Source organism: Capra hircus, chromosome 1 (genome assembly GCF_001704415.2).
Source record: "Capra hircus breed San Clemente chromosome 1, ASM170441v1, whole genome shotgun sequence".
Lineage (NCBI taxonomy): Eukaryota > Metazoa > Chordata > Mammalia > Artiodactyla > Bovidae > Capra > Capra hircus.
In genome coordinates, this window is record NC_030808.1 from 73,678,141 (window position 1) to 73,703,769 (window position 25,629).

The window sequence follows — 25,629 nt, forward strand, 5'->3', positions numbered from 1 at the left end:
GGCCAATCTTTAATTTACAGTATAGAACATTATAAAGAATATGGATTTTGGAGCCAGAGCTCAGTTCAAATCTCATCTTCATCCTTCAAAACTGCAATCTTGAGTCAATTACTAAACTCTGATAATGCCTACTGCTAATATTAATTGATGAAATTCAGTTAATTAAGAAATGCAAAGATCAATATGGTTGCAGGTATGTAGTAGATGTTCAGTGCATATTAACTCTTAGGAGTATCATTCCTGTATTATAACCTATGCAACAGGATTTGTCTTACAGGAAAGGTTAATCCCCAAAGAATATCCTAGGAAGTTTATGTCTATAAGATCATCTTATTTTGAATTCTGTCATTCAAATGTATTTGGGTTACTCTTTTTCCATCATATTAAATTAGTATTACTTAAATTATGACTAGTTAACATTCATATTTAAAACACATTTATAACAGACTTCTTTCTCTTAAATTTATATAGGTGCAGGCAACTGTTTAAATTGGTTATGAGCTCAAGGTCAGTTTTTGGAAATAATAAAATCAATTGCTGAGCAGTTTCTCTACTGTCAATTGTTACCACTCAGTTGTCATAATTGCCAAAATAAACAAAAGCAAAAAAGGTTAAGCACCCAGCTGACAGATTGCTTAACCTGTTAGCTGGCCATGAACCTGGAGAAGTAGGCATCCCAAATCATCCCATGGATACAACCTCAGAATATTATTGGCCTCTACGATCTTTAAATTTAAAAAAATATTTATTTATTTATCTGGACTTCCCTAGTGGCTCAGGGGTAAATAATTCATCCGCCAATGCAGGAGATGTGGGTTCAATCCCTGTGTTGGGAAGATCCCTTGGAGAAAGAAATGGCAACCTACTCCAGTATTCTTGCCTGGGAAATCCCGTAGACAGGGAGCCTGGTGGGTTCCAGATCGTGGGATCACAAAAGTTGAGCTCAACCACAACAACAATAGCATAATTTATTTGTTTTGCTGCATCAGGTCTTAGTTACAGCACGTGGGATCTTTAGTCTTTGTTGGTGTCTTTAGTTATGGCACGTGGGATCTAATTCCTTGACCAGGGATCAAACCTGGGCTCCCTGCATTGGAATCTCAGAGTCTTAGCCACTGGACCACCAGGGAAGTCTCTCCACCATCTTTAATTCCGTCAAACAAATAAGTGGACTGACAAATGAAGACACATGTTCAACAAAATGTGAGGAAGGGGCAGAAGTCTTAAAAAGGAAAGTTCTGGGACCTAGGCTCAATATCTGCACTTATCAGTGTTTTTTAAAGTGCCTTAGTTGACTCCAACTATCGCTGCATGACAACATGACAGTCTTACATTTCTCTTTGTGCTTAATTAGACCACCAGTTAAGGGAAGTTCAGATTCATAGGTAAAATTGCTTTAAAAATTAGAAATAGAAAGTCATAATGTCATAAGCATCAACCTTTCTTCTCTTTCCCATTGCCAGTACCCACGGATGCTTGTTTCCTAGAGTTCATTTTCTTGCAATAATGTCCTCAAAGACTCCTAGAACCTGTCAGTCTAATCTTTTTTTTTTTTTTTTAGTGTCTCTTCCATAGGTTATTCTGCAAATCTGTTGCTTACAAAATTAAGTTCTAAATATTTACCCAAACATTTGAGAATTCATACTCTGATCTTTATTCATCCTTCCAGCCTCTTTCTCCATTCTGCTGTCAAATAGGTCCCCTCACTTGCCTTCCCCCACAACTAAATTGTACAAAACTCTTTGAAATGTCATCTTCTCATCTGAACAAAATTCTTCCAATCCTTTAAGAATGCAGCTCTGATTCTTCTCCATGACACCTTCTGTCATCCACCCTCTATATTTCTACAGTATTTCAATCCTATAATTTTTGCTTTATTATGCATTCATTTCTTTGACATTTATATAATTTGACTATATGATACAGTTTTCCCTTTTTATAACATATTTCCTTCCCTTGTTAGGTTATCAAGCAGTGGAATGCAGAGGCTGAGTTTTACTTATATAGTAAGTCCATGGTACACATTGATTGAATGAAGACTTCAAATAAAGAATGCCATTTCTGTCATAGCCAAGGATAGGATATGCTAGGAAAGGATAAAATCTCAAGTATGTTAGATTTGCTAACATACTTCGCTTCTTTCACAAATGCTTCTTTAGTCTCTAGGTTGTGTGTATCCATTGATCCTCAAACTGGAGATTTCTTAGCACTTTTCTTTTGCAGGTGAGATGCATAAAAGTGCAGAAGATAAGATATGTTTGGGACAACTTGGAAGGACATTTCCAGAAAATTGGGTAAGTTGTTTGAACAATTATATCCAAAAAGAAAAATACTATCTCAGATATGTTTTATTAATATGTCTTTCTCAATATTATTATTATTTTAGCTGTTTGGAAGACTGCCTAAGTTCTGCCAAGATACACCTAAAGTTTGGATCTGGTCTGACAACTGAAGAACAAGAGATTAGGTACCAAGTTTCTTGTTATCTATCTACGTACCTATAGATACATAGATGCCTATACTGTTATCTATATTGTTATCAATCTATACTGACAGCTGGAAACGACAGTCACAAGGTAGTCTAAAAGAGGGCCCAGGAAATAGCTGTCTTAACTGGTTATTAATAATATCAGAATATGTTGTAGTGCTCTATTTAATATTATTAAAACAAATGCTTTTATATCCATTATCTTATTTCATCAGAGCAACTTTGTGGGGGAGTTAGAGCAGACACCCTTATCATCTCAATAAAACAGATGAAAAATCTGAGGCTCAGAAAGGTTAATGGCCTAGACAAGGTCACACAGATGGAAGTGACAGAGGAAGAATTACATCTTTGACTATAGGTTTAGTTATCTTTCTACTCTGCACGATGCTTCTCAATGTTACTATAATAAGGTTGAACCAGTTCTGACTAATCAGGAAATATGCATTACATAATGTAGCAAAATAATAATCGCAGAGTAGTAGAAGAATATCACTCAGGACTTGTAGCTCTCCTACAATTCCAAATCAGTTACTGGGCATAGAAGTGATGTTTGGGAAGGGCATTGTGTTGAATGTCAAGAGCCTGTTACTAATTTCCTGTGTGCTTTAAGCACATGGCTTCTCCTTTCTGGGTTTCAGTTTCCTAATTGTTAAAAGGGGGGAAGGAGAACTCTATACACACCTTGCTAGTCCTAAGTCTCTATGATCCGTGCATTTCCCTCCTGACCGTTTTAGAGTGGAGCCTTGGTGGCACTTTGCATAGACCCACAGTCTACATACAGTATCACCCTCAGTTGGATGCTTGTTAGAAATGCAGAATCTCAGACCAAACCTCACCCTTACTGAATCAGAATCTTGCCATTAACAAGACCACAAGGTTATCTATGTGAACATTACATTTGGGAAGCACTGCTGTAATACATTCTGTTAAGTTCTTTGATCTGAGCATTTACATAGAAGCCACAGATAAAGTGTTTCAGTGTTCTTAACAGCAAAATACTCACAGAGAGTCATTGTTCTGTAGAATCAAGGAAACACATCTCTGAGTTTTCAATTAAAGGGCTGTTGTATCTGTGCAACTATTTTTGAGAACTCAACATCTTTTCACTCACACTAAAATAAATTCTGCAGCTTCCCAGAACTGAATAGGAGGAGGGAAGCAGGCATGGTATTTCTTATCAGTAAAACTGTTCTCTTGTAATGAACCCCAGTCTCACATCCATGGAGCCAGAGTTGGGGGAGAGACAGAGTTGAGAGGGTGCCAGTCATGAAACTGAATAGAACAATGACTAAAACTAAATATCCAAATTACCATCAGGAAAAAATTTTAACTTCATGAAGAGTCTAGTTCAGTAAATGTAATAGGATCATGTTTATTGGTTTTGCACCTGGAAACCCTCCCTTTCTCCAGTTATCCTGAGAAAGATGGAGGTATTATGTTATAAGAGAGGCTTATATCAATCTGACAAGTGAGAAAGTGAACATGGACCAGACCTTTTCATGAATGGGTGAGAAATCATTTAGTTTTATTTAGTAGTGACTGAGTGATCTGTGATCTCTCCCCACAGGAGGTTAATATGTGGGCCAAATACTATCGATGTTGAAATCACACCCATTTGGAAGCTGCTCATCAAGGAGGTATCGTTATTTTCTCTTGGTGCTGGCTAGAAAAGTTTGGTTCTAGTCAAATGATCAAGAATGCTATTTGTCAATGGTAACCATAATTTGGACTATCTTAAAAGAATGGTAAGCATATTCACATCCCTACTCTTTCTTGGGGTCCATTTTTGCATACACATTGCCTGTTATAGCATAAGATAGGATGGTCATGTGTCTTCTTACCCTTTAATGACTCAGTGAACATAGGATTTTCGTTCTATGTTTCCTTTTGAATCCTATGCTTTTATCTTCTGTCTCATCTTTGTGACACTGTAATAATAATTAAAACTTAACCGACTCAATCCCTTTCTTATGGACAACATACACAATTACCTCAGCACCTAAAATTGTAAGAGAAACGCGTTTGTTCAGGCTTATTAGTTCTATCGATCTCAGTGTGTGGGGGGGAGGGAAAGAAAGATTTGACCATCATTTACTTCCTTGAATTTTTTCTCTTTGACTCTATCCCTGGGCTTATTCTTCATTTTACAGTGATTATTGACACTGTAACTGTACAGCTATACTCTGGATCCTCTCCTGCACATGATCTCTGCTCCTCGTTGCCTTAAAACAGGCTTACTAAACCCCAGCTTCTTTCTCAATAATTTTTAGCAAGCTTTAAAGCATGAGTGAGAGCAGAAAAAACCGATAAGAAAAGTTTCTCTGTGCTTATTCCCTAGCCAGAGGCAAGATTACGATTTCTGTTTTAGAAAGATGAAAATCAACTAGGAGGAATTTGAGTAAAGGCACAAAATGTTTTTAACCCGAGCAGGATTACGACTGTTGGAGTTAAATCTCTACTTTCTCCCATAGTGTTCTAGATGCTCAGCTACAGATTATCCCTTCAGCTTGGCTCTCTATTTATGAGAAAGTTTAGTCTTCAACTCATACAATAAAGTACTTGAAAGGCTTTAGATATGACAATGTTTGTCATAGAGAAGGACAGTAAACTAGAAAGAATTTAAACTTTGTAAACCTGACCTACTACTTCAGTCTTCTGAAGGCCAGTAAATGTAAACTGGACATGATTCCACTACTACGTACATGTGATAGACATACAGCGTGTTAGTTACTCAGTCGTGTCCAACTCTGTGCGACCCCTATGAACCGTAGCCCTCAAGGCTCTTCTGTCCATGGAATTCTCCAGGCAAAAACACGGGAGTGGGTTGCCATTTCCTTCTCCAGGGGATCTTCCTGACCCAGGGATCGAACCTGGGTCTCCTGCATTGCAGGCAGATTCTTTACCACTGAGCCACCTGGGAAGCCATGATTTATGTACTCCTCAAAGGAGAGTTGTCATGGTCAACATGAGGAAACATGCGATGATCCTTTGTAAGTTAATAAGGTCCAGTGGTGATTAACGGAGAAGGCAGTGGCACCCCCCTTGAGTACTCTTGCCTGGAAATTCCCATGGATGGAGGAGCCTGGTGGGCTGCAGTCCATGGGGTCCCTGAGGGTCGGACACGACTGAGCCACTTCACTTTCACTTTTCACTTTCATGCATTGGAGAAGGAAATGGCAACCCACTCCAGTGTTCTTGCCTGGAGAATCCCAGGGATGGCAGAGCCTGGTGGGCTGCCATCTATGGGGTCGCACAGAGTTGGACACGACTGAAGTGACTTAGCAGCAGCAGCAGCAGGAGTGGTGATTAAAAGTAAGTTGCTCTGGGGCCAGATTGTCTGGGTTCAGGTCCTGGTCTATGATACTTGCTGCTCTGTGACTGTGAGCAGTTTCTCAATATCTAAGGTCAGTTTCTTCATCTTTACCATGGAGATAAGTAATGACTTCTGTTTTAATGAGATAATTATGGGAATTAAATGAGTAAATTCAGGTCAAGTTGCTTAGTGTAGTATCTAGCACATTGTAATTGCTGCATAAATAAAATAAGAATATTTTATAGGATGATTTGTGTCATGGAGATGATTATGATAACAAAAAAGCCAATGAATAGCCAAGTGTAAAGCCTAAATATCTCCTTTGTCTTCCTGTTTTTATGTCTGCCAATAGGTTTTAAATCCATTTTATGTATTTCAACTCTTCAGTGTCTGTCTGTGGTTTAGTGAAGACTATAAGGAGTATGCTTTTGCCATCATAATCATGTCCATCATTTCCATCGCTCTGACTGTATATGATCTCAGAGAGGTGAGTTTAACCACGAAGTCTCAAAAGGGAAGAATTCTGACTTTGTTGAAATTTTGTTAGAAAAGAGTACAATGGGGAAATAGTCATTGCCCACCAGGCGTGTGCTCAGTCGTGTCTGACTGTTTTGTGACCCCATGGACTGTAGCCCACCAGGCTCTTGATCCATGGGATTTTCCAGGCAAGAATACTGGAGTAGGTTGCCATGCCTTTCTACAGGGGATATTCCCAACCCAGGGATCAAACCCAGGTGTCCTGCCTTGCAGGCAGATACTTAACTGCTGAGCCACCTGGAAGAAGTCACTGCTCACCTCACCACATTTGTAAATATCTAGCACAATTGCTGATATTCAACAAGTACTAGTTCTTTCTGTTCCTTCACATCTCAATCCCTAACCTTTCAAGTTATTTTTCCCCTCTGTTTAGTTTATTTTTACTAGAATATGTATATAAAAATAAGTGAAAAATATGTGGAGAATACTGATGGATCTTAAAGGTGGTGGAGGTAGAGGAGTCTTTAATGTTTAATAGGGACTTCTGTGGCTTAGTCAGTAAAGAATGCCCACAGTGCAGGACACTGGAGGGGGGGGGTTTCAGGACGATCCCCTGAGAAGGAAATGGCAACCAGCTCCAGTACTCTTGCCTGGGAAATCCCATGGGCAGAGCAGCCTGGTGGGCTAGAGTCCATGGGGTCTCAAAGAGATGGACATGACTTAGTAACTAAACCGTCGCCACCAGGGAATGTTTAGTATCTTTACTCTTTACGTTGAGTTGGCACTCACTTGTCAACACCCCAATCCAACTCTTGGTTTTCCTTATACCTATACCAGGGGATCCAGGTGCTGTTGGGAAAAAGTATTACACAGTATAGGTTGGTTGATTGTGCTCTAAATCTGATGCAAGCTTTCTATATATCTCTAGTCAACATGCTCTCCAATTCTCTGAAATTAAAGTTTCAGACCAAACCTTCATTCGAGTTTCTAAGATGCCTAACTATTCACATTCTACCTTTCCTCTAACTCAGCTAATAGTCTGTTTCATTGCTTTTTTCACAAAGATGGAAACCATAAGACAGGAATTTGCTCCGTCCCCTGTTCTCCAACAACCAGATGATTTTTGTCTCCACCTTCCTCCCGCCTTGATCTCTCTTACATGTGAGGAAATGCCATTTGCCTGCCTTCTTCTTCTAATTTTTTTTTTGTATTTATTTTTATTTATTTGACTGCACCAGGTCTTGGGAACTCTTAGTTGCTGCAGGTGGGATCTAGTTTCCCAAGCAAGGATTGAGCCCAGGCCCCTTGTATTGGGAGCTCAGAGTCTTGGCCACTGAACCACCAGGGAAGTCCTCTGCCCGTGCTTTATAGCATTCTGTCCTACCTTCTCAGCCTGCAAATGTGGTCAGTGAACGACTCCTTCTGGCTCCCCCTCCTTAAGAGCTTTCACATCAGCATTTAAACAAGCTCATGTTTCTCCATCAGCATTTAAACATGTTCAAGTATTTCCCAACTTAAAAATAGAAAAAGAAACAAATGAAAAAAATCCGCCCCCCCCCTTTTTTTTTTACCGTGCCTTAAACTTCAGCTGCGACTCTGCCTCTTTTCTCCCTTTGAAGCAAAACTTACTGAGCTCATTTTGCTTCTTTCTTCATTTACTCATCTCCCTCTCATGTCTCACCCATACTGAGCTGGCTTCCTCTCTTGTGATTCCATTCAAACAACTATTGTTAAGGTCATCACTGTAATCCTAAAACAACTTTAAAATTAAAGGACAATACTTTTCTTTAAATTAAGTGGTGGTGGTGTTTCTTAATAGAAAGAATAACATAAGGATATAATAAAAAAAATTCACATAGGACAAAACTGTAAATGAGGAGTAAATACTCCTCCTTCTTTCAGTTTTTGGGTCTCCTTTTAAGAGGCATTCACTGGGACCAGATGCTTTACATACTTCTAGCACAGTTAAGGGAGAAGGCAATGGCAACTCACTCTAGTACTCTTGCCTGGAAAATCCCATGGATGGAGGAGCCTGGTAGGCTGCAGCCCATGGGTCGCGAAGAGTCGGACACGACTGAGCAACTTCACTTTCACTTTTCACTTTCATGCATTGGAGAAGGAAATGGCAACCCACTCCAGCGTTTTTGCCTGGAGAATCCCAGGGACGGGTGAGCTTGGTGGGCTGCTGTCTCTGGGGTCGCACAGAGTCGGACACGACTGAAGTGACTTAGCAGCAGCAGCAGCAGCAGCACAGTTAAACACATATGCATTAATTTCTTTTGTGCAAATGGAAATATGCTATATATACTGTTACACAGTTGTGATTTTCACCTAATATATCTTAAATATCTTTCACCTAATGTATCTTAAATATCTTTCCATATCCGCACAAATATGCTTTCTCTAAATGTATCATAATTTTGAAGACAGTCATATTGATGGATATTTAGATTGTTCTTAGTCTTTTGCTGGTAAAACACTGATACACTGAGGATATTTGCACATATGTGTTTTCACACATCAATGTATATGTGTGTTTACAAATATGTATAAATCACAAGTATGTGCAATTTATATCACATGTAAATGTGTGTATAATGTATCTGTATTGATAAGGAGATATGAATTTTCTATATTTGAAACTAGAACTACTTAATCATAAGCTGTATACTATTTTAGTAGACATTGTCAAATGTCTCTTAAACAAGTAATACTAATTTCCCCCAAGAGTAGATGAGTGTTTTCCTCATTTTTGCCACTATAAGTGAAAACAGAATTCTTTAACTTTAATTGCATGTTTTCCCTTGAGAGTTGAACTTTTTTTCTTGTTTTAAGCTGTTCGTTTTTCTTTTGCTGTGAACTGTATTCATGTCCCTCATTAATTTTTATTGGGTGGCTGGTCATTAGTTTGCAGATTTTATGATTCCTTTCCTACAGTGAATACTTTTTCCGAACTGTAGATTTCACTAAACCTCTCAGTTGCATTTGACTATGTTAACTACTTTCCATTTGGCTTCACTGACAACACACTCTCCACTTCTCTAGATGTTCCTCCATTCTCCCCCCAACCCCTCCACCCCCACCTCTTTTTTTTTTTTTTCCTTTTTGGCTGCTTCTTTCACAATGAAGAACTTCCTTGACCAGGGATTGAACCTGTGCCTCGTGCAGTGAAACTGAGGAGTCTGAATCACTAGACCACCAGGGAAGTCTCTTTTCATAGTTCAACTCCCTCAACCTGGCTTTTCAAAACATGGACATCTAAAAACCAAAACAATGTGAAAATGTTTACCCACTTAAAGGCTTCCTCTTCCTCCATCCCTCCACTTGTGCAACCTCTTTTATTAACTTCTTGTGCTTTCTTCCAAAAATTTTTTGAAATATACATATATTTTGTTTTTCTTTCCTATGTAAGAGGGAGCATAATTATATTATTTTCTACCTAGCTTTATTGCTATTATTAATAATGATGTCTTGATGGTCTTTTCATGAGAGTACAACTGAGTCTTCACTATTCTTATATTGTATATACTAATGAATTCTGAAAGCATATGCTAATGACTTTCAAATTTATGTATATATTTCCAGTCCAAATATCTCCTTTGAATTTGAAACCTATTTATTTCAATGTCACTAAGATTTCTATTGGTTCATTAGCTATATATACTCCAAAAATACTTTACTTTTTCCATTTTATTGTTGATCATAGTGATATATTTATGTGCGTGATTATTTGATTAAATGTATTTACCCAGTAGGTTGTAAATTTCTTGATGGTAAGAATCATTTCTGCTTTGTTGACCATTCTACTGCTATCTCTTAGCATAAAGATTACTCAATAAATGTGGAATGACTGCATAAATGAATAAAATAATAGATTAATAGCAGAAACTTTTTCACCTTATATTATTCTGTTGACTATTCTTAGGACCTATTAATCAAATTTGTAAATGATTTGAAGCCAGGAGATTGAAGGAATGTCTTAAATAACAAAATCAGAAAAAAGAAAATGAAAAGACCAAATGATTGGGACTTTTTAATCCCCAGAACCATGTAAAAGGTCTTTCACACAATAGTTTCCTAATAAATGTGAAATCAAATATAATTATATTACTATTTTTGTCTGCTCTTATTTTTTCACTGTCAATGTCCCATATATCTTATATATTAAAGTATATAAAATACTATGAGGAAAGAACAGGAACCATTAAAGTCTTTATGAAGTTAAATTAGGAACTCTAATGTAGGATGACCCAAAGCTGAAATAATGCTTGGTTCTTGAAGCTATTTAGGTATAAACATAAATCTTGAATGATCAAAGTTCTTTTGAGTGGACAGAGCATGCTGGGAAATTTCTTTCTACTAAGCAACACACGCTTCTTATCACTGGATGAAGACCACCACAAGTTGGATGCTTTTTCAGTTGAGTAGCAGGCTACTCCATCTTGTTTTTAGAGTACGTTCAATTGGCTCCATCTTTAAAGAAGGTTGAGACTCTACTGGCTATTATCTAGGGCCTATCCTAAAATAGAAAAGGCTTTTTTTTCTATTGTCTGTTCTTCTTTTTCAGCAATCTGTAAAGCTCCACCGTTTAGTTGAAGCACATAATAACATTACAGTCTCTATATGTGGGAAAAATGGTAAGTCACTTCATTTTAGATCTATGTGTTGTCTATATGAAATCAGAAAGGGATTTAAATTTTTATTTCTGATTGTTTCTACTACTCTCATCTTCACATGTCTGTTTTGCTGTGCAATTACTTAAAGGGCTGAGGAACTTGACATTTTTTTTCACTTAAAAAATGTGAAGTAAAATTGACATACCATAAACTGAACATATTAATATTTAAATTGTACAATTTTGTAGGTTTAGACATTGTACCTACCCATGAACTATCACCGCAATAAAGATAATGACTGTCCATCACCTCTAAAAGTTGCCTCATGCCTGTTAGTAATCTTCCCTCTCAACTTCTTACTGTGCATCCCCATCCTCAGGCAACCACTTTGCACGTTCAGGATATTTTATAAATGGTACTACACTGTATGCATTTTTGCCTTTTAAAGTATCAGTTCAGTTCAGGTGTTCAGTCGTGTCCGACTCTTTGCAACCCCACAAACTACAGCACGCCAGGCTTTCCTTTCCATCATCAACTTTTAAAGTATATCTTGGGTTTAATTTTGCAGAGAACAAAGTTTATAATAATTGTGAAGTTCATCCATTTTGTTAAGACCATCAATAGCTTATTCTTATTTATAAGTGGATTCCATTGTCCAGGTAGACCAGTTAGTGAATGGATTTAGTTGCTGATGGAAATTTGAGTTATTTCCACTTTGGGACTATTACAAATAATTCTACTTGAATGTTTGGATTCAATTCTTTCTATGGACATGCATTTTCATTTCTTATGGGAAAATACCTGACTGTAGAATGACTGAATCATATGAAAAATACATATTTAACTTTTAAAGAAACTGCAAAACTGTTTTCAGAAGTGGTTGTGCCATTGTGCATTCCCACCAGCGGTGTGTAAGAGTTCTAGTTGCTTCCCTTTCTTGCCACTGCTCAGTATGGTCAGTCTTTTTCATTTTAACCATTTAAATAGGTGAGTGGTAGTATCTCATTGTTGTTTTAATTTACATTTTCCTAATGACTAATGGAGGGCTTCCCTGGTGGCTCAGAGGTTAAAGTGTCTGCCTGCAATGCGGGAGACCTGGGTTCGACCCCTGGGTTGGGAAGATCCCCCGGAGAAGGAAATGGCAACCCACTCCATGAACCATGTAATTCTTCCCATGGACAGAGGAGCCTGGTGGGCTACAGTCCATGGGGTTGCAAAAAGTCGAGAATGACTGAGCGACTTCACTTTCACTTTCTTTCAATGACTGATGGCATCGAGCACATTTTCATTTGCTACTTTTATATCTTTGGTGAAGTGTCCATTCAAATCTTTTTATTAGATTATTTTCTCATTATTAAATTGTGAGCGTTCTTTCTATATTCTGGTTGCAAGACTTTTTACAGATATAATTTGCAAATATTTTATCTCAGTCTGTAACTTATCTTTTCATTCCCTTCATAGTATCTTAAAAGGGTAGATTTTTTTTTTTACTTTTGTTAAAGTCTAGTTTGCTGATTTTTTCTTTTGTGGATCACGTTTTTGTGTCATCTAAGACATCTTTGCCTAATTTGAGGTCATCAAGATTTTCCACTTTGTCTTCTAGAGGTATTATAGTCTTAAGATTTTTTTTTTTTTAAATAGTCTTAAGATTTACATTTAGGTCTCTACTTTATTTTGAGGGTTTTCTTTAGGATTGAAGTTCTGGCTCAGAGGTTAAAGCATCTGCCCACAATGCGGGATACCTGGGTTCGATCCCTGGGTTGGGAAGATCCCCTGAAAGTAAATGGCAACCAACTCCAGTATTCTTGCCTGGAGAATCCCATGGACAGAGGAGCCTGGTGGGCTACAATCCATGGGGTTGCAAAGAGTCAGACACGACTGAGCAACTTCACTTTCACTTTCATTTTTTGCAAACAGATATCCAAAATGTCCTAATACCATATATTGAAAGGGCAATCCTTTCTTCACTTAATTGTCTTTGCACTTTTGTCAAAAATCAGTTTCCTGTACTTGAATGGATCTATCTGGACTCCTTATCCTATTCATCCTATTCTAATATTTACCTGTCTTTATATTAATTCCACACAATGTGACTATATAAGTCTTAAAATAGAATAATATTAGTCCTCCAACTTTGTTCTCTTTCAGAGTTGTTTTGGCAATATAGGGCTCCTTGCATTTCCATATGATTCTTAGAATCAGCTTGTCAATTTCTACCAAAAATAATGCTAAAAATTTGACTGGGGTTGTGTTGAATCTGTAGATCAATTGGTGAAAAATTGGTATGTTAACACGTTTGGGTCTTGTGACCTGTGGACATGCTATCTCTCCATTTAATCTTCTTTGATTTCTCTCAGTCATGTCTTATAGTTCTCAGTGTAGAGCCTTTTACATTCTTTTTCATTACTGGGTTTTTACTGCTCACAACCCCTCTCAGAGAACAGAATTAGAGAAACTACATATAGAAAAAGGCAAGCAAATATATTTGTATATATTCCTATATATACACACATGCACATCTATGTCATTTTACTGTCTATCTATTGAAAACCCTCCATTTACACTATCATTTCCAATTCCAGTCCAGTATCACAAAGTTCATTCTGATTTTATTTCTGTTTCTTATAACTTCCTTTCTTCAGTGAGAAACCTGTCTCTCTTCAGCCTCATTATATCAACTTATAGTATCAATCCTGCCTTTCTCACCCTGGCTGGACTCCAATATCTCAAACCAGACCACTGCCACTATGGAGATCTTGTCTCCCTCCTTGGGCTCTGACACTCTGCACCCAGCCACGTAAGCACCCGCTCATCCAGTTAAGGCTTCGCCATGTGGAATGGTCTACTGCTACCCCTATCCGCACTTTACCCAGCCCCCTGCATGATGTCTATCTTGCTTAACTGCTTGTAGCTTTGGGGCTTTGGGACTGAATAAGGAAGGTAAGAAATAAAGGCAGGTCAGAAAGAGGGACAGAAGGCAGAAAGGAAGGATATATTTTTCAATTTTCTTACTATGAGTAAGAATAAATATCTTTTCACACACCATGCCCCTTGTCGTATATATGTGTGTCTGTTTGCATGTGAATTATATGGTAACATATCCAGCAATTTTGCTATACAGTCATTTGCTTTACATCTCTTTTTTTCTCAAACTCTTTTTTAACTAGGAATATTAATCTTTGGTCTGCAACGTAAGTTTCAAACATGTTCTCTGAATTTGTCAGTTTTTTCTCTACTTATTTTTTTATTGTCACACAAAGGTCTTCATTTTATGTAACATAATTTATTACCTTTTCTTCTTATTGTTTGCAGATTTAGAGTCAACGTTGTGGAATTGCTTCCTTGTCATATATGCTTTGGTTGCTTTTTCATTGATTTCCAATTTAGGTAGATGTTGTACTGAGTCAAAAACCTGGCTCAACTTTGTTTCCTCACACTTTCAGCTGGAGTCCAGGAGCTGGAATCACGCTTCCTGGTACCTGGAGATCTATTAATTCTGATGGGGAGCAAAGTGCACATGCCATGTGATGCCATTCTGATTGATGGCAGCTGCGTGGTGAATGAAGGCATGCTGACAGGTACAGTTCTATGGCCTCACGTACAGCCTCTGCTGGCTCTCCCAGGTTTCTCCTGAGTGATAATGGCAGAGCATGCGGCTGCTATGGGACCCTCCTACTCACAAATCTCACTAATAGTCCTGCACTGGACAGACCTGAGAGTTCATATTAAAGCTGATTTCTATCTGCTAGGTTTAATAACATGCCTAACTTTTTGAGTGTTTAGCATTTCTTTCCTGCAAAAAAGATTATTACAATCCTGTCATTTTAAAGGTTTTAAAAAATTTAAAGATCATTTGATGTTTCAGAATCACTTGTGGCTTTTATGTTTAGTGTTTTTCTATAAAATGCATCTTCAGATAAACACAGATGGTTTGAAAACCGTTAATGACATCCTGAAACACCCTTCCTGCCCCAGGTCAAGTTCAAGCTCTTTCTAGCTTGGTTTGAAAATGTTGAAAAGTAGTTCATGCAGGATTTGCCAAAGCTGCTACTTTGAAAATGCACACTGGATATTTTTGAATAATTGTGTTTCATTTTTACTTTTCATTGTTATTTATTATAATTTTAAATAAATAAATATTTATTTATTTGGCTTCACTGGGTCTTAGTTGCGGCTCATGGAATGTTTTGTTGTGTCATGCTGGATCTTTGTGACACATGGGCTTCGTTGCCCCAGGCATGTGGAACTTTAATTCCCCAAGCAGTGATTGTACCCGCATCACCTGCATTATAAAGTGGATTCTTAACCACTGAACCACCAGGGAAGTCCCTGGATTTAATTTTTCAATTGCATGCTGGAGCTGGGAGAGATGTCATGTCAGGGATATGGGAGCTGAGGTTCAGAGAAAAGGTCTTGCTAAAGGCCACAATGCTTTAAGTTCTAATTCACATATGCACTTAGGAGAAGATGTTACAGCCTTTCTGTAAGAATCACAAACACTTTTTCAGAGATGGAATTGGAGGCTGTAAACGTATTGATGTACTGTGATTCCCATTAAAGTCCAAATCAAACCATTTCTCCTGGTGGACCAGGAAGGCATGAAATGCAGCACAGAGTCCCCTCCTGTGTGAACTTAACGAAAAAACGAAAACAAAAACGATGTGACAGGTCAGGTTTCTTTCCCCAAGTAATCCATAGATTTGATAAAACCCCCTTTGTGCTGGGACACTTACAATACCAAATATCATTTTCCTAATGAAAGCAGCTCTAGTATACTGGGACATATCCCTGACTTTGTATTATCCTTTCTATGAATGGAGGTAGAGGATTTTAACGAGCTTTCTCAGAACAGGCGCTATTATTTACTTTCACAATTCATCCACCACCTTGTATTAGCACTTCAGTCCACTGAAATCTGCCCTTCCCAGTACACTGGTGAAAGTCGCTAAAGTCTCAATTGGCAAATCCAATGGATTCTTTAAATTTCTCATCTTTTTACCCAATCTGCGGCATTTGACTATTCTGACCACTTCTTTTTTCTGAAAACATGTCTCTCTAACCTTCCCAGATAGCACTGTCTCTTTCTGAATAATACTCCAGTGTCCTGTGCGGCTCCATTTCCTCCACCTCTTCGATTTCTGAAGCTGTTCAGGATTCTTTGATTTTTTCTTTTTTCATCTTTCATGTGATCCCTAAATAATCTTGTCTCTTCCCACAATTGTAATCATTGTCTATAGGGTGATGAACTGTGACTAAATATCTCCAGTCAAGACCTCTCCCGTGAGCTCAGGACCCAAATAAATTAACTACCTACAAAGCGACTCACCGTGGTCCTTCCACAAGCCATCTTTAACTCTGAGACCAAAAGGCAGTTCCTCCTTCCTCCTATAAGGATTCCAACAATCTTTATGTTCATGATTAATACCCACCCTCTGCTCACTCTTTCAAGTCAGAAACCAGGAAGCCACTTAAAATTCCTCTGTCGCTATGATCTACCAATATAAAAATCTCCCCAAGTTTGGTAGCTGCTCACTTTTTTATTTCTCAAAACCAGTTCTTTCCTACTCCTACTGTCGGCTGCCACAGTTCAGACCTTGTCCCCTTCAACTGGGACCCTTGCAATGGTTTCCCGACTGTATGAGCCTGCAGCCTCATCAGTCTTCCAATTCATTCCCTGTATTGAAGAGAGAATACACTCTCTTGTACGTAAATGTGATGGTACTCTCCTGAATCGAACAACGAAATACCTCCCTATTTCTCTCCTGCCACCAGTGCCTAATGAAAGGGATTTAAACACTCAAGTGTGTGCATGCAGGGCTCTCCAAGCTCTGGCTCCTACATAGCTCTCATGACCTCTTATTCCCCAGATCCTGCATTCTAGACTGCACAACTTGCTATTCCCTAAATGGTTGTCTCCAATCTATTTCAGCATCCCTGTCTGATTTTATAAGTCTTAGAGTATTTCTAACATGACATTATACTTCATTATTTTAATGGCTGTCTCCCTCTCTGGACTACAAACTTCTTGAACACAAGAACTATCTTTCTCCTTATATCGTCCATACCAAAGGTTCCTGCTATGAGAGAAGCTCACAAAAAAATGCCTGGCATGTGATGGGTTGGTGAATGCATGATTTAAATGAATGAAGGTCTCCCACCTCACAAACTGAGATGCTTGTTTTCTGTAGGAGAAAGTATTCCAGTCACTAAAACTCCATTACCTAAGATGGATGGCTCAGTGCCCTGGAAAACACAGAGTGAAGGGGAGTACAAGCGGCATGTCCTCTTCTGTGGAACGGAGGTTATCCAGGCCAAGGGGGCCTGCTCCAGCACCGTGAAAGCAGTGGTACTGCAGACAGGTTAGTTAGCCTCTCCTGTATTTTATTATTTTCATGAAATATTTTCACTCCATTTATCTAGTGCCTTAAATGAATTAGCTAAGGAGCAGTCTTTAGATGACAAACCCCATATAAGTAAATAAAGATATTTAAAATGTGAATTTAACTATGGCATATACCTTTTAGTAAAACAATAACACTGGTGACAATAAGTATTATTCACGTGCTTTGTAATTTATAAACTATTTCCTGCTGCTGCTGCTGCTAAGTCGCTTCAGTTGTGTCCAACTCTGTGCGACCCCATAGACGGCAGCTCACCAGGCTCCCCCGTCTCTGGGATTCTCCAGGCAAGAACACTGGAGTGGGTTGCCATTTCCTTCTCCAATGCAGGAAAGTGAAAAGTGAAAGGGAGGTTGCTCAGTCGTATCCGACTCTTAGCGACCCCATGGACTGCAGCCTACCAGGCTCCTTCATTCATAGGATTTTCCAGGCAAGAGTACTGGAGTGGGGTGCCATTGCCTTCTCCGTTACTATCTCTGGGATGCACTGAAATTAGAAATATAAGGAAGGAAAGCCAGAGAGGAACAGGCTCTGAAAGAGCTAGGATATATTCTTTCTAGCATTTAGGTACTTTGCCAATCATCCTTTGATTGTGTTTGGGCTTAAGCACTGTTTAAGTTTCTCTAGAGGAAACAATGGCCCTGTTGAAGATTAGAAGAGCACTAGCAGAAGGACTTGTCATCCTGAGAGTGTGAGGTGTGTGTTTACTGCTTCAGGATTCAACACTGCAAAGGGAGACCTCGTGAGGTCCATTCTCTACCCCAAGCCGATGAATTTTAAGCTCTACAGAGACGCCATCAGGTTCCTCCTGTGCCTCGTAGGGACAGCCACCATTGGGATGATCTATACTTTGTGCATCTATGTGCTCAGTGGGGTAAGCTGCTTTTGTTCTTTTACTGCAGTGCATGTACGCTCATTTATATAGTGTCTCTTATTCTCCTGTTGACCTTAATCTAAGGGGTGGTTTCCAAACCTGGGAAAACAAAGCCAAATGCTGAAACCTGCCTACATATTCCCAGATCCCCAATATAAGCAGTTGATCACCAAGCTCCATAATAGCCATCGGACCTAGTGGAATAAAACACTGTGTTTATAGAGAATCACTGACTCGATGGACGTGAGTCTGAGTGAACTCCGGGAGTTGGTGATGGGAGGGAGGCCTGGCGTGCTGCGATTCATGGGGTCGCAAAGAGTCATACACGACTGAGGGACTAAACTGAACTGAACTGAAGTGAACATGCCTCTGCTCTTGGATTTTGCCTTACTCTATTTTTCATCTTCAATTTGAGAATATGTTTATTCCAATAATGTATTTTATAGCTGTTAAATGAGGAATTTTAAATAAAAACCAGTGTTGATAAGGTTGTGGCACACTGGTACATTGTTCTCCGCTGGTAGCAGTACGAATTGTTACAGACTTTTTCATTACACTTTGGCAAAATATAGAGAGAGCCAATAAACGTGTTCATTCTCTTTAAACCACATTTGGCCAGCTCATATGATTTCTAGAAATTTGTACCAAAATAGAAAATAAAGAGGAGGGGAAAAGTCATACGCATTAAAGTGTTCATAATTGATGTATCTGTAATAGCTAACTTGGTCCTCCCAGGAAACTCCCGGGGAGGTAGTGAAGAAAGCCCTTGACGTCATCACAATTGCAGTTCCTCCCGCTCTGCCTGCTGCTCTGACCACAGGCATTATGTATGCCCAGAGGAGGCTGAAGAAGAGAGGCATCTTCTGCATTAGCCCCCAGAGGATCAACGTATGTGGACAATTAAACCTGGTCTGCTTTGACAAGGTATGTATGTTTCATCATCACCCTCAGCGCCGTTTTTATCATCACTGTCATCATGCATAGGTGCTTTACATTCTTGTGAGGCAGGAAACCTTGGATGTGGGTACTGGGTACATGATTTCATTTAGTCTCTGATTGGATATGTCGTCTAGGATAGATACATCTCTTGATCTCAGATTCTAGGGTTTAGAGAAGGGAAAGTAGGAACTGAGTAGGTGAATCTTTTAGGGTTCTTCCAGCTCCAATATTCTATGAATCACAATGAATTAAAATAGCATACCGTCCCTCTATAGCCAAAACCGTCATACAAAATTTAAAGCTTTTACACTTCACTTTCACTTTTCACTTTCATGCGTTGGAGAAGGAAATGGCAACCCACTCCAGTATTCTTGCTTGGAGAATCCCAGAGACGGAGGAGCCTAGTGGGCTGCCATCTATGGGGTCTCACAGAGTCAGACACGACTGAAGAGACTTAGTAGCAGCAGTAGCAGCAACTATGGTTACTACTATATCCCTAATGTTAGGTTTATTGCCTGGCGTATAGTCAGTGTTCAATAAATATTCATTGACTTAATGAACGCATAAAAAAGAAAATGTTTATTTAGCTGTCTATGACTTACTATGAGACTAGGTTAAAATAAATCCCCAGGAAATCTTTCTTTTCTATAGTTTTCCATCTGCAGTAAATTGCTTAAAATAATCCTTGATCCCATACCAGTTACTCCCAACCAGCCTCTTATTCTGCCTTCTCCTGAATATATTATTTTCATCTGTATACACATGCTGGTATGAAGGTGGGAGCTATAAGAGGGTAAGATGGATATGAAGGGCTGTTTTGTACCCGTGTCTTAATTTATAAAGGTGACTAAGTGCCTGTTGGCAGAAAATGCCATTGAAAACTGCATTTAATGTTTTAGTTCCCCGACAGAAGAGGTGTGTCCTGCCAGGCAGGGCCAGAGAAGGAACGCCAGGTTTTGATCAGGCAGGAAAGGAAGATTGAGGGGAGTGCTCAGGTTATGGCCTTTATAAAGGAGTTTCTGCAGGAAAGACAAGACAGGGCAGGGTACATAGATGACAACTAGCTATTTGGAATGATTTTGATGGGTTTTGGTCTATAGGATTGATCTCTAGTTGTCTAGTAGCTGGCCTTGAGGAGATGTTTCCAGGGGAGTGTGGCCAGATAGGGAAGGTATGACTCCTGACTGGTTAGTTTGCATATCAAAGGCAGGTTCTCGGCTGAGACTCTGGCTATTTCTAACAACTGGCTAGCTCCAAGGAGGCAGTCTCTCCATCAGAAGGGTTTCCTAAATTAAAATTTTGGTGGTGAGCATACTGAAAACGGAGAAGGCAATGGCACCCTACTCCAGTACTCTTTCCTGGAAAATCCCATGGATGGAGGAGCCTGGTGGGCTGCAGTCCATGGGTCACTAAAAGTCGAACACGACTGAGCTACTTCACTTTCACTTTTCACTTTCCTGCATTGGAGAAGGAAATGGCAACCCACTCCAGTGTTCTTTCCTGGAGAATCCCAGGGACGGGGGAGCCTGGTGGGCTGCCATCTCTGGGGTTGCACAGTGTCAGACACGATTGAAATGACTTAGCAGTAGCAGCATACTGAAATAGAAATATAATGTTGGCAAAACTTATATAATGTTATTTATAATGTAATGTAAACCACTGTCTTGGCAATTAAAAATAAATTGAAAAAGAGAAAGTCCTTTTGCATGTCAAATGTCATAATATATACAAAAAAATTTTAAAGATAAACAATTTGCAGACATTATAGTCATGTGAATGTGGGCATGGAGTCAGAAGAGAACAGAGTGACTTTGATCAGAGCAGAACCTTAGTGATGGGAAAGGGTGTGGTAGACCTGGAATATCTGGCTAAGAAATTTTTATGTGCATTTTAGATAGTGGGGAGACGTTCATTGAAAGTGTGTTCTTCTTTTTTATTGTTTCCTTCCATTTACTTATTTTTTATTGTGGCAAAAGATTTATAATGTAAAATTTACCATGCTAACCATTTTTAAGGGGCTTTAAGTGCTTTCATGTTGCTATGCAGCCATCATCACTATCCATCTCCAGAGCTTATTCTCTCTTCCCCAACTGAAACTCCGTACCCATTAAACAGTACTGGGAAGGTCTGGGATAGCAGAAACTTACTGGGATCAGGGCTGTATTTTATAATTACTGGAATATCAAAGAGATTTATGAAGAACAGAAGGTCAATATGGTTCATGCCACCATGTCAATGTTAATTTGTGATCAAGCTAGCATCACACAGAAAGATGTTCTGTTTCTAGGATCATATTATCCTTGAGCTTGGAAAGGGAAACAGGGGTGGGAAAGATAATTGTGATATGAATTTGAATAAAAAGTAACAATTGTGAACAATTTTCATTATTTTCAGCTTTTACTCTTTGCAGACATTACATTCAAGACTATATTATCTCATTTAATCTTTGCAACAACCCTATATGATTATGACCACATTACAGATAAGGACTCTGATGTTTAGGGGACTAAATAATTGGCCCAGGTCACACAACCCGTGTTTTAAGCCAGCCCAAACTCTTCATCACTATACTGCACTAAGAGAAAAACCAACAAACACCTTTTTAACAAATAGATGTCAAAATAGCAAACTATTTCTTTAGAACAGTGAAAAATTATACTTCTATTATTTCTGATGACATACTTTTAACTTCTGCTATAAATGCTGGGACTCACCCATTTTTTTTTAAAGTTATTGAAGTATAGTTGATTCACAATGCTGTGTTTAATTTCTGCTGTACAGAAAAGTGACTGAGTTATACAAATATATTTTTTTCATATTCCTTTCCATTATGGTTTCTCAGAGGGCACTGAGTATAGTTCCCTGTGCTATACCGTAGGGCCTTCTGTTTATCCATCCTATATATAATAATTTGCATCTGCTAATCCCAAGCTGCCAGTCCATCCCCCTCACTCACCTCCCCACTGGCAACAACAAGTCTGTTGTCTATGTCAGTGGACACACATTTTAGCTCTCAGAGCAGACTTACCAACGCCTCTCCCATCCATTCAGTCTTTCATTAAATTCTCAAAACAGGCCTCTGAAATATGTAGGCAGCAACTGTGTTCTTTCCTTTATCTCTGAGAACACTAAAGTTCAAAGAGATTAAGAGCCAGTTTGTCCCACAACTGGTATGAGTTCAAAGCTTCCACCCAGGACTCCAGATACCCATCTGATCGTGTCATTCCTCAAAGTGCTGATCTTGATCATGGGTTTGTGACATACATTTCCCTGTTAAAGCATAGCTTACTGGTATCACTATGGGCTGCTGAATCTTCAGAGTAAAGTGAGCTCTTGTTTCTGTTTAGACAGGCACCTTAACAAGGGATGGCTTGGATCTCTGGGGAGTCGTGCCTTGTGATGGGAAGGGGTAAGTACTCGGGACCAAATGCGTTATCATTTCCTGTTTCCCAGCTTTATCCTGAACACTAATAAGGAAGAGGTTCTGGCACTGGCTTTGGTAAGCAGTGATTGCCAGAGTGATGGCCAAACTTCTTTTAATTTCTCTTCTTCACTATTTCCAGACTCACTAAAATGTGCAGCCTCCCTCCACCCCTGTCCCAGCCCCAGGATTCTCACAGAACCCAGGAAATGAAGGGCACGTTTGACTCTGAATTCATCTTGCTAACATGTGATTGGCTGTCGGTGTATTAGTCAGGGGCCAGTGTACATCATTTGGGCAATACCTGGACACTGTCCTTCAAGGAGTTAAAGTTCATAGCACAAGCTGAAGCCCTTCCATGTGCTAGGAGGGATGTGGCCCTGACTTGCAGACACTGAATTTCAGTACGAGGAGTATCTCTGGAACCACAGCTAGTGTACTTCATTTTCCTTTATATTCTAGTTCTGGCTCCTGGAAACTCCTCTATTTCTGGCCAGAAAGGATTCCATTTTGACAGTTTTCAACTCAAGGTAGTAAAGATTTATTGCCTGTCCCTCTCCTGGGGCTCTCTCGTTTGAGTTTGTTTCACAGCCTCCTTTTTCTTCCCACTACAACTTCTAGTCTGATCTGAACATGAACATTTGACAAATTCAGGTTTTGAGTTTGTTTGCTTGTTTTTAAATGGAGGTATAGTTGATTTCTTGGCTCAGATGGTAAAGAATCTGCCTGCAATGCAAGAGACCCGGCTTCCATCCCTGGGTCAGGAAAATCCCTTGGAGAAGGAAATAGCAACCCACTCCAGTATTCTTGCCTGGAAAATCCCAAGGAGAGAGAACCCTGGCAGACTATAGTCCATGGGGTCACAAAGAGTCAGACATGACAGCAACTCAACAGCAACAATAGTTGATTTCAGGTTTTGTGTTTTTAATGAGAATGTTTCCCTCTCATACTTGCAATGGAAGTCACGAAGCATTTTATACATACTTGTTATACATTCTTCTGCATTATGCGAATGCAAGTGACTTATCCATAACATATTTTAAATGAACTGGAATGGGTGAATTTAACTCAGATGACCATTATATCTATTACTGCGGGCAGGAATCCCTCAGAAGAAATGGAGTAGCCATCACGGTCAACAAAAGAGTCCGAAATGCAGCACTTGGATGCAATCTCAAAAACGACAGAATGATCTCCGTTTGTTTCCAAGGCAAACCATTCAATATCACAGTTATCCAAGTCTATGCCCCAACCAGTAATGCTGAAGAAGCTGAAGTTGAACAGTTCTATGAAGACCTATAAGACCTTTTAGAACTAACACCCAAAAAAGATGTCCTTTTCATTATAGGGGACTGGAATGCAAAAGTAGGAAGTCAAGAAACACCTGGAGTAACAGGCAAATTTGGCTTTGGAAATGCGGAATGAAGCAGGGCAAAGGCTAACAGAGTTTTGCCAAGAAAATGCACTGGTCATAGCAAACACCCTCTTCCAACAACACAACAGAAGACTCTACACATGGACATCACCAGATGGTCAACACCAATATCAGATTGATTATATTCTTTGCAGCCAAAGATGGAGAAGCTCTATACAGTCAACAAGAACAAGACCAGGAGCTGACTGTGGCTCAGATCATGAACTCCTTATCACCAAATTCAGACTGAAATTGAAGAAAGCATGGAAAACCACTAGACCATTCAGGTATTACCTAAATCAAATTCCTTATGATTATGCAGTGGAAGTGAGAAACAGATTTAAGGGCTTAGCTCTGATAGATAGAGTGCCTGATGAACTATAGAGTGAGGTTCGTGACATCGTACAGGATACAGGGATCAAGACCATCCCCATGGAAAAGAAATGCAAAAAAGCAAAATGGCTGTCTGGGGAAGCCTTACAAATAGCTGTGAAAATAAGAGAGGCAAAAAGCAAAAGAGAAAAGGAAAGATATAAGCATCTGAATGCAGAGTTCTAAAGAATAGCAAGAAGAGATAAGAAAGCCTTCTTCAGCAATCAATGCAAAGTAATAGAGGAAAAGAACAGAATGGGAAAGACTAGAGATCACTTCAAGAAACTTAGAGATACCAAGGGAAGATTTCATGCAAAGATGGGCTCGATAAAGGACAGAAATGGTAGGGACCTAACAGAAGCAGAAGATATTAAGAAGAGGTGGCAAGAATACACAAAAGAACTGTACAAAAAAGATCTTCACGACCTGGATAATCACAATGGTGTGATCGCACATCTACAGCCAGACATGCTGGAATGTGAAGTCAAGTGGGCCTTAGAAAACATCACTAGGAACAAAGCTAGTGGAGGTGATGGAATTCCAGTTGAGCTATTTCAAATCCTGAAAGATGATGCTGTGAAAGTGCTGCACTCAATATGTTAGCAAATTTGGAAAACTCAGCAGTGGCCACAGGACTGGAAAATGTCAGTTTTCACTCCAGTCCCAAAGAAAGGCAATGCCAAAGAATGCTCAAACTACCACACAATTGCACTCATCTCACATGCTAGTAAAGTAATGCTCAAAATTCTCCAAGCCAGGCTTCAGCAATACGTGAACCGTGAACTTCTTGATGTTCAAGCTGGTTTTAGAAAAGGCAGAGGAACCAGAGATCAAATTGCCAACATCTGCTGGATCATGGAAAAAGCAAGAGTTCCAGAAAAATGTCTATTTCTGCTTTATTGACTATGCCAAAGCCTTTGACTGTGTGGATCACAAGAAACTGGAAAATTCTGAAAGAGATGGGATTCCCAGACCACCTGACCTGCCTCTTGAGAAATCTGTATGCAAGTCAGGAAGCAACAGTCAGAACTGGACATGGAACAACAGAATGGTTCCAAATAGGAAAAGGAGTACGTCAAGGCTGTATATTGTCACCCTGCTTATTTAACTTATATGCAGAGTACATCATGAGAAACACTGGACTGGACGAAGCACAAGCTGGAATCAAGATTGCTGGGAGAAATATCAATAACCTCAGCTATGCAGATGAGACCACCCTTATGGCAGAGAGTGAAGAGGAGCTAAAAAGCCTCTTGATGAAAGTGAAAGAAGAGAGTGAAAAAGTTGGCTTAAAGCTCAACATTCAGACAAAGAAGA

At 39.3% G+C, this 25,629-nt stretch overlaps 1 protein-coding gene across 3 annotated transcripts in view; it reads left to right on the forward strand.

The window, feature by feature from the left end:
* Nucleotides 1-25,629, forward strand: part of ATP13A4 (ATPase 13A4) — a 126,102-nt gene that overhangs the window by 54,900 nt on the left and 45,573 nt on the right. For all 3 annotated transcript variants that reach the window (XM_013963728.2, XM_005675108.3, XM_013963735.2), the window contains exons 4-13: nucleotides 2,224-2,294; nucleotides 2,387-2,467; nucleotides 4,056-4,125; nucleotides 6,154-6,288; nucleotides 10,846-10,915; nucleotides 14,338-14,472; nucleotides 17,083-17,253; nucleotides 18,009-18,166; nucleotides 18,902-19,090; nucleotides 22,453-22,514. In XM_013963728.2, coding sequence (XP_013819182.2) covers nucleotides 2,224-2,294; nucleotides 2,387-2,467; nucleotides 4,056-4,125; nucleotides 6,154-6,288; nucleotides 10,846-10,915; nucleotides 14,338-14,472; nucleotides 17,083-17,253; nucleotides 18,009-18,166; nucleotides 18,902-19,090; nucleotides 22,453-22,514 — 1,142 coding nt within the window. The remainder of the gene's footprint in view (nucleotides 1-2,223; nucleotides 2,295-2,386; nucleotides 2,468-4,055; nucleotides 4,126-6,153; nucleotides 6,289-10,845; nucleotides 10,916-14,337; nucleotides 14,473-17,082; nucleotides 17,254-18,008; nucleotides 18,167-18,901; nucleotides 19,091-22,452; nucleotides 22,515-25,629) is intronic.